At 40.3% G+C, this 9669-nt stretch overlaps 1 protein-coding gene across 1 annotated transcript; it reads left to right on the forward strand.

Moving 5' to 3' along the window:
* The first annotated feature begins 1631 nt into the window (after positions 1–1631).
* Positions 1632–2642, forward strand: OR52B6 (olfactory receptor family 52 subfamily B member 6). The gene has a single exon (XM_014839967.3). It carries the CDS (start codon positions 1632–1634, stop codon positions 2640–2642), a length of 1011 nt encoding a protein of 336 aa, XP_014695453.1.
* Positions 2643–9669: the final 7027 nt, after the last annotated feature.

Raw genomic sequence — 9669 nt, forward strand, 5'->3', positions numbered from 1 at the left:
TATAACTTTTCTGTGGAGGCTGGTTTAGAGACCTGAAAGACTGCAGGCTAGGAGACCAGTTGGGAAATCTTTGGATAAGTGATCTGGAGTTCTGAAAAGCAACATGGATGGCAAAAAAAATAACTTAAGGGAGCTTTCCATACTTAGATAAGGTAAACTATATTACATCTATAACAAAGGGATCATTGAAATGCATGAGAAACATTAACACCACTTTCTCTGAGACTGGAAGGAACGAGAGGAGGATGGATGCAGAGATAAGATAAATGTACAGGGGCGGAATACTAATATGAGGAGTTGGCCTCTGTTAGAATTGAGGTCTCAGTTATATAGGAGGAAAGTTCAGTTAAAAGAGAGGAACAGGAAGTTCACAGAGGTAAAAGCTGTATATTGTGAAAACAGTTTAACAGGACTGAAGAGTCAAGCGACCTAATATGTAGTAAAGACTATTTGTATGGTTGTGTCATTTTCTTCACATCCTGACTATGTGTACTGAGGAAATCACTGGTTAGATTTAGTGGAATTCTGAGCATTTTCAGGGAAAATCTTGCAGAAACCAGCTGGGACTGAGAAATTATTTGTCCCGGCAGAAGAAGAGATGGATATTTAAAATATAGATAGGGAAATAAGTACAAAGATGTTCTTACACCAGTGATTCACAAACTTTAGCATTCATCAGAATCACCGGTGGCCTTGCCAAACCTAATATTGTTGCCTCCAACCCCAGAGTCTCTGATTTCATGAAGTTTGTTTTGCGGTTCAAGAACTCACAAGTTCCCTGATAGTGTTAATGATGCTAGTCTGGGGACCACACTTTCAGAAGCGTTGTTCCACATCTTCCTTCCTGTCCTGGATGATAGCACCACACTTCAGAGCCAAAGGGGTGATTCAGGAAGCACCACACAGTTTAATAAAGCTTCCAGACATGAAATTTAATTTAATACAACAACAGGACAACAATTATGCTCATTTTAAAGATCAGGAATTTGTTACTCAGAGAAAACACTGACGTCGAAAATCACAGTCACACTGACAGAGCAGATCTCAGAATTAGGTTTTTTTTTCACGCACTGTCCAGTGTTCTTTCCACATGCCACAGCTGCCTTCAATGTCTCCATACTTGTCACAGAGTCTGTGCCTGGGGGAAAGGAGATATAGAGTCTGCAGTACCCACTGCCCTGACCTGTTCCTCCACCTAGTCTGCTAAGCAGAGGCAATTGCCCATTGGTGCAGGACTCCAGCCCTCTGCACAAAGCTGGGGGTTTTGCAGAGCTCATTACGGTTCACATATCCATAGAGATTATCGAGATTGTTTTTGACATTCTAGCTATCCCTGCTCTTTCCAGAACCTGTCACACTGTGTGAGTATGGCAATGCTTTTGAGTCCTGTAGATGCCTGAAAGTCTTGCAGCTATGTGAAGAGCCTCTGAACGAGGACATAGAGCCCATCTGCAGGCTGAGCCTTTCACCGTGCACTTTGTGCAGAGCTCATGTGTGACTGTCTAAAGAGAATATACCCGTGTGCAGAGCCCATAATGTTTGTAGGACCTGTGAGTGCAGACCTTGTGGTTGTTTGCAAAGATTTATGTGCACTCTGCTAACATATATAAAGTCTAACCTACTTTTCAACTATGGCACAGGTAAGGGCTCTGAAGGAAATCATGGCCCTTTTATCTGCTAACAGCACAGCTGCTGTGAACAGCTCTGACACTCGCATGGCAGGCTGCTTGCTCATTGGCATCCCTGGGCTGGAGCACCTACACATCTGGCTCTCCATCCCCTTCTGCACCGTGTATGTAGCTGCCCTGGCAGGCAACAGCATTTTAATTTGCGTCATCCTTTCTCAGCCAAGCCTGCATGAGCCCATGTACATATTCCTGTCCATGTTGGCCAGTGCTGATGTCTTGCTCTCCACTTCCACCATGCCGAAAGCACTAGCCAACTTCTGGCTTGGTTCTAGTCACATTTCCTTTGATGGCTGCCTCACCCAGATGTTCTTCATCCACTTCCTCTTTGTGGCTGACTCTGCAGTCCTGCTAGCCATGGCCTTTGATCGCTATGTGGCCATCTGCTCTCCTCTGCAATATGCTATAATCCTCACAAACACGGTCATTGGGAAGATCATTGCTGCCACCCTGATCCGCAGCTTCATCATCATGTTTCCATCCATCTTTCTTCTCAAGTGCCTGCACTATTGCCAGATCAACATCATCACACATACATTTTGTGAGCACATGGGCATTGCCCGACTGTCCTGTTCTGATATCTCCATCAATGTCTGGTATGGGTTGGCAGCTGCACTCCTCTCCACAGGCCTGGACATCATCCTTATTGCTGTTTCCTATATTCACATTCTCCGAGCTGTCTTCCACCTCCCTTCTCGAGATGCCCGGTCCAAGGCCCTGAGCACCTGCAGCTCCCACGTCTGTGTCATCCTAGTTTTTTACATCCCTGCCCTCTTTTCTGTCTTTGCCTACAGGTTTGGTGAGAGACGCATCCCACGCTATGTCCATATCCTCCTGGCCAACCTCTATGTGGTCGTCCCACCTATGCTCAATCCCATTATTTATGGAATGAGGACCCAGCAGATTTTGGAAGGGGCTAAACAGATGTTTTCAAATCTTGCTAAGAAATCCAGATAAATTCTCCCAACTTGACCTCAACTTAGTCCTTTTCTATACCCGGCAATTGTACTATATTCACTCTATCCTCATCTCTACATCTTCATATTATCCCCATGTTATTCTCATCTCTGTCCCAATTTATTTAAATACATGTTCTCCTCAAATTCACTTTTGATTTCTTTTCTTAGAAATCTACAGTAATACCCATTCCACTTCCTTCTGTCTATTATTCTAATACTTTCTGATACTATATCACCTCAAAAAAAACTAATTAGCAGAAATATGATAACTTATCCAGAATCTACCATCCAAATAGGACTTTTCTAAGTATCCACTTGCATTTTCTCCCTAATGTGTTACCTAATCACTTGTATATTATTTTGACACTTAGCTTTGCCAGTTCAACATCATTATAGCACCAGTTAATTCCCAGAGAGTCTGTTAGATCCTAAAAGCAAAACACTTGGATCCTAAAAACAATATGGATTTATTGACTCCATTGTACAGCAAGAGAGTAGGCTCTAAAACCAAAATTAATTGATACTTAGCCACCTGTCTATTAACCATACTGATGCTTCAATTCCACTCTCCTCATTAATTGTTTTTAATATATGGTATGTGGGCATATTTTTCTGTGTTTTAAATCATGGAGGAAAAGTATACATTGATGCTGAGACCACAATATCACCATCTACTGGCCTCTGGTAATATCAAAGCCTTTTGTACTTGTTCAAGATCCTGACACAGTTCTTCCTTGCTTGGGACAGAAATTTCTTTCTTTTCCTGTTTTCCAATTGGTGCTGTAGCATTCCTGACCAAACTACAGACTGGGAATGACTGGATGAATTTTGAATTTGGCCCTATAGCCGGCTCTTCTGGCCTCCCCTGTCCTTTCAAGATACTTCTCCATCTCCTTCTTTCCTCTGTTAACCCTTCCCACTCCCAAAAGCTTTCCTTACTTTCTGTCCTGATCTGCATATTCAGGTATGGGAGGCGGGAAGCGGAAGCCAGGTGGACTTCACCCTCCCTACAGAAGGTTTCACCTCCCCTACCAGACTTCAGCAGTTGGCTACTGTTGGGTGGAGAAATGTAGGGAATTTTGCAGGTCTAAAGTGTGGCCCAAACTTGGAGAGAGAGCACAGGATAGCTGATCTCAGGCCATAAAGTGGCTGTGTAAAGGTTATTGTCTAGCAGACTCTGAAGCAGGATACTAAATGAGATGCAAGAGACAGCCCTGAAACCTTGGATAAACGGATCAAGCCATCAGATAAGAGGAGATTGAGAGACCAGCAGCCTATATTTCTCTTTCTCTTTCTGCTCCAGATCAACTCAGTTTCTTTCTTTCTTTGTTAGTTTTAAAATTTAAATAAAAGTTTTATTGAAATATAATTCACAAACCATACATTTTACCTATTTTAAGTGTATGCTTCAAAATTTTTTTATTATATTCATAGAGCTGTGCCACTATCAGCATAATCAGTTTTAGAACATTATCATTACCCTTTTTACCCCAACAAAAACTAGTATTTATTTAGCAATCACTCCTCATTTTCTCCCAGCCCACCTCCCAGCCCTAGGCAACCACTAATCTACTTTCTCTCTTTGTAGATTTAACTATTCTGGACATTTCAAATAAATGGAATTGTACAATATATGATCTTTTGTGACTTGTTTCTTTCACTTAGCATACAGTTTTCAAGATTCATCCAAGTTGTTGCATTTATCAGCACCTCATTCTTTTTCTATTGTTGTTACCTCGTTCCTTTTGATGGCTAAATAATATGTCATCGTACAGATATACCACATTTGTTTATCCTTTCATAAATTGATGGACGTTTGAGTTGTTTCTTCTTTTTGGCTGTTATGAATAATGCTGCCATGAACATTCGTGTGCCAGTGTTTGTGTGGAATTAGGCTTTCATTTCTCTTTGGTATATACCTAGCAGTGGAATTGTTGAGTCATGTGGTTATCTGTATTTATCCTTTTGAGGGACCATGAGGCTGTTTTCCAAAGTGACTATACCATATTACATTTCCACTTGCAATGTTTGAAGTTCCCAATTTCCTCATGTATTCAGGAAGTTGTTATCATTTGTCTTTTTCATTCCAGCTCACTCAGTGAGTATGAAATGGCATCTTGTGGTTTAGATTTGCACTTCCCTAATGCCTAATGATGGCAGGCCTGGTTTCCCGCCTGTTCTCAGTTGGCCTTCTTTTATACTCCTGGGAATGGGACTACAAATCCAATGTTAGAAAAGTAAATTAATGAATAAAATATGTTAAAGTCAATCCAATTCATTTAGGATGGTAGATGCCTCATATTTAGACTTCTGCTTTATTTTTCTTGAAGCCCATGCTTCAGCCCCCATCTCTTAAAGAAGATGATAATCTCAGCCCATTTTGTTCCCTGTATTGTCATGAAAATTGAATAACGGCTTGAATGTTTTGGGTGAAATTAAATGTGCTATACAAACCTGAAGAAAGAAAAATGGGAGAGAGTTTGTTAACAGAAGTGGGCTTTCCAGCTACTGACCAGACCAGGCGTTTACACAGCAGAAAGCAATGTCTCTGGGCATGCTGAGTGCAGTCTAGACCTGAAATTGCCATTTCCCTCATGCTTGTTCCAAATAAGTTTTCAGGTCTCCACTTGAGATGTTAGGGGACTACAGGAGAGGATGTGGTTGACTGCCTAAGAGAAAAGATAGCTCCTGGCCCCAGCCTTTTTCCTTGCCTAAAAAGAGATACTCCTTTCTCCTCTATCTGCTAGGTCAGACTTGGTAGACAACTGATAGACTCTAATAGAACACCATTATATCAGATGCCAGTCTGTGATAGTTTTGCTTATTGAAAATAGCTAGTTTTGCTATTGCTTATTGAATAAGTAATAGACATAATAAGAATAATGGAACAGAATAAATGTAGAACATCTTGCTGAAGTGCAGTGCAGCTCTCATGTCCTACAGTTCAAGTTGCCTTGGGTCTTTCCTGCAGTCCAGAGGAACATAGATTCTTTGCCTGCTGAACTAAAGTCAAGGCTTCAGAGAGGACAAATTGCCCTGCCATTCAGGTGAGTATGGGAAGAGCTAAAAGCAGCTACAGAAGGACCATTTAATTAAAGTGACCTCAATGCCACAGGAAAGGCTTTTATCGTGAGTGACTAAGCATGGAAAAACTCTAGAAATTCCACCATCTAGGGTACGGGTCTTGTATGGCCTGAGGACAAGACTTGGGTTCTTCCTTCTACAATGACAGACAGCATGGGTCATAATGCTACAACTCCCAGGACTGATTCAGAATTTGAAGAGGTAAAGGAGTCAGAGTGCTCCCAATGATGAGATCAACAAGCAGATTATGGCTCAGACTGCAGTTTATGTTGCCCAAGAACGAAGTTTGAAGTAATAAAAAATAATGTGAGGATACAGGAATCGGGGAGAATCGCCCATCCCAAGGCTCCTTTTACTTCACATTCCCCAATAATTTTGACAACTTGCCAAATTCTCTTGCCATAGACACTTGTCCATTCCTGCTGATCATGAATCTTGAAGACTCAGATCAGTGCCCCGTATCTGCTAACGGTTCACTATCTCATCTTCTGTGACCTATGATTCTCGTAATGGCTCATACCACACTTCACAAGACAAAGTGACTGACACTCCCCACCCCAACCCTATCCATGTATTTCTTTCCAGTACACTTTGTACCTCCTGTGGGAGAAAAGGTAAACAGGTTAAGTCCAGAAATCACAGAACACTGCCCCCTTTCAGAAAGGTTTAGTCCTGAGGTCATAAAAGCAAGATTAGGGCCCAGGCAGATTATCCTAGAGAGCCAACAGGGGGTCATGAAAAGATGCAAAAATAAGATCTTCAGGATTTTGAGCCTGAGAGTCTCGTGGGAGGCAAAAAGACGTCTATATTACCTTCTTTAGATGATCTGGTCCCTGAAAAGGAAGTCATATCCTTCCTTTCTTCCTCCTTCCCTTCCTTCCTTCCACAAGACAACTCTGAATAACTAGTATGTTCTGTATATTGTTCTACACTCTAGATATACACATTTAAACACAGAAATGATCCCTGACCTTGAGTCCAGTGTACTGTATCCCATGATTTTAACTCTCACATATTATGTTGACTCACAAATCTAAAAGGCTAGTGGCTAGACTTTAATTGGAATTGAATATTTATTAATCTCATATGAATGGTATCCAGGAAATGCTAACTTGATTTTAAAAACAACAACAAATAGGCATTTTCTGCAGCAGATTGCTTCACCTCCATAATTCGCTACCTTGATGAAGGGCCTTACCATCCTCCCAATAGCTTAAAGCAAAACCTGTCTTAGATTCCCCCTTCTTCCTCCCTCCAATATGCTGCTGTCACTGAACCTAATCATTCCACCTTAGCAACTTGTTTCATCAGTTTCTCCATATTTTCACTCTCCTGCCTTAGTTCCGTTTCATCTAGACTGTTTCAATAGTCTGTGGACTGATCACCATGATTTCAGCATTGTGCACCTCCAAGCTCCCATCTACCCAGCCACCCAACAGATTTATCCAAAATACAAATAATTACATTTTCCATTGTCTATATGGTAATAAAATCAAACCCCATAGAATAGAGATTTATTGAATGGAAAGTAGAGTTGCAGATACATTACAGGATAACATCTATTCAGTACGTGATCTGCCAGTTAACTTTAGGCAAACAAATGTAAATTGAGTTTCTTAGAGTTTCATTGTAAAGCAGATATGCCATCCTTTCACTATCTTCTCTGTGAGAAGCCGAATTTCAAGTGCAAAAATGGAATCTTTAAAAGCAAATGAGGGGTGAGGGTGGGTGGATTGGGCTTCAATGAAGTAGGGGTTCAACATTGTGGAGTGGGCAAGGAAATAAGAGAGACCAAGCAAAACCTTTTAGGAGAACTTGAATTGATTTGAAAGATAAAAACACATTTAAGTGGCCAGCCTGGTGGCGCAGTGGTTAAGTGCGCACATTCTGCTTTGATGGCCCAGAATTCGCTGGTTTGGATCTCGGGTGCAGACATGGTACCGCTTGTCAAGCCATGCTGTGGTAGGCATCCCACATATAAAGTAGAGGAAGATGAACACGGATGTTAGCTCAGGGCCAGTCTTCCTCAGCAAAAAGAGGATTGGCAGCAGATGTTAGCTCAGGTATAATCTTCCTCAAAAAAAAAATTAAGAAAACAGCAAATACAGTGTGACATTTGACTTGAAATTTTGAAGTAGCTGGTCTCTTAAAAGAAATACAAATCAGAAAAAGAAATGCAAGTTGTACTGAATGGAATCAATTATCAACTGTTTGACTTATTCATCCTCAGGTTAAAAAAAGCTTTTGATGAAATGAGTTTTGAGCTAATGCCTATGTTGACACTATCCTTCTTTTGAATATTCTCCTTCCCAGACCCAGATGCCAGCCTTCCTTATCATCAGGACTCCCTTGAGCTTTGTCCTTGGCCCTTTGCTCTGTTCCTTCAAGGTGTTTTCCCAGGAAATATGTTTCTTCATCACGCCCCCTTGAATATCACCTCACATTTCTCTTCTTCCTTACTTGCATTCTTCATCTCTTACTCACTGGTCTTTTAATGTCCTTCATTAAGATGTGAGTGGGAAACTTGTATGTACATCTGGAGTTACTCATTCTTAATCCCCATCTACGTGTTGTTACCAAATTGCATATAGAGAAAACTAATTATTTCACAAATCCATTCTCTTTTATCTATACTCAATAGCAACTAGTTAAGCACTTATCCCTCCGTACTAAAGCAATAGCTAGAAGTTTACTGTCCCTGGATTTAGCCATTTTTGTTGCAACCATCCTTCTTTAGCCTGCTTACTGATGCCAGGTGATCTTTTCTTAGATAACATTTAGACACTCAAAACATGTCATTCCCTACCTGCCCCCTGCCATCATTCACACGTACACCTATATGCACACACACCTGACTAAAACTCATTAGTGGCTTGACGATAATGTCAGGGCCATTCAATGGTGAAAGAATATGGTCCTGGGGCAATAGATATACACATGCAAAAGAATAACATTGGACCTCTATCTCACACGATAAAAAATAACTCAAAATAGATCACAGACCTAAGCATATGAGCTAAATTATAAAACTTTTAGAAAACAATCCAAGGTATTCATGACCTTGGATTAGGCAAATCCTTCATAGATATGATACCAAAAGTACAAGTGACCAAAAATACTGGATTTTATCAAAACTAAAAACTTGTTCTTCAAAGGATGCAATCAGGACAATGAAAAGACAACCTCTAGGAGAAAATATTTACAAATCATAGAACTCATAAAGGTCTTGTATCTAGAATATATAAAGATCTCTTACTTAATAATAAAAAGACAAATAACCCAATTAAAAAATAGGCAAAGGATCTGAATAGATATGTCTCCAAAGAAAATACACAAATAGATAGTAAATTGTATGAAAAGATGCTTGACACCATTAGTCCTTAGGGAAATGCAAATTAAAATACCAATGAGATACCACTTCACACCACTAAGATGATTATAATAGAAAAGACGTAATAACAAATATTGGCAAGATGTGGAGAAATTGGAACCCTCTTATACTGCTGATGGGGATGTAAAATGGGACAGTCACTTTAGAAAACAGTCTGGAAGATCCTGAAAAGAGCAAATACATGATCTAGCAATTCAGTTCTTAGGTCTATATACCCAAGAGAAATAAAAAGTCTATGTTTACCAAAAAAAAAAACTTGTACAAGAAGATTCATAACCACATTATTTATAATAACCAAAAAGTAGAAACAATTCAAATGTCTAAAAATTGATGAATAAACAAAATGTGGAAAATTCATACAATGGAGTATTATTCACTCATCAAAGGAATAAAGCACTCATACATGATACAACATGGAGGAACCTTAAAAATATTATGCTAAGTGGAAGAAGCCATGCTGCCCAACCTTCTGTTCTGACTTTTATCTGGGCATCCTGGTCCCTCTAGGCCCCCCCTCCTCTAATCCACCTTCCCAGACCAGGTCACACTC

The sequence above is a fragment of the Equus asinus genome, chromosome 20 (genome assembly GCF_041296235.1).
Source record: "Equus asinus isolate D_3611 breed Donkey chromosome 20, EquAss-T2T_v2, whole genome shotgun sequence".
Taxonomy (NCBI): Eukaryota; Metazoa; Chordata; class Mammalia; order Perissodactyla; family Equidae; genus Equus; species Equus asinus.

Coding starts and splice junctions, on each gene's coding strand:
- OR52B6 (XM_014839967.3), top strand. CDS start 1,632: ATGGCACAGGTAAGGGCTCTGAAGGAAATCATGGCCCTTTTATCTGCT.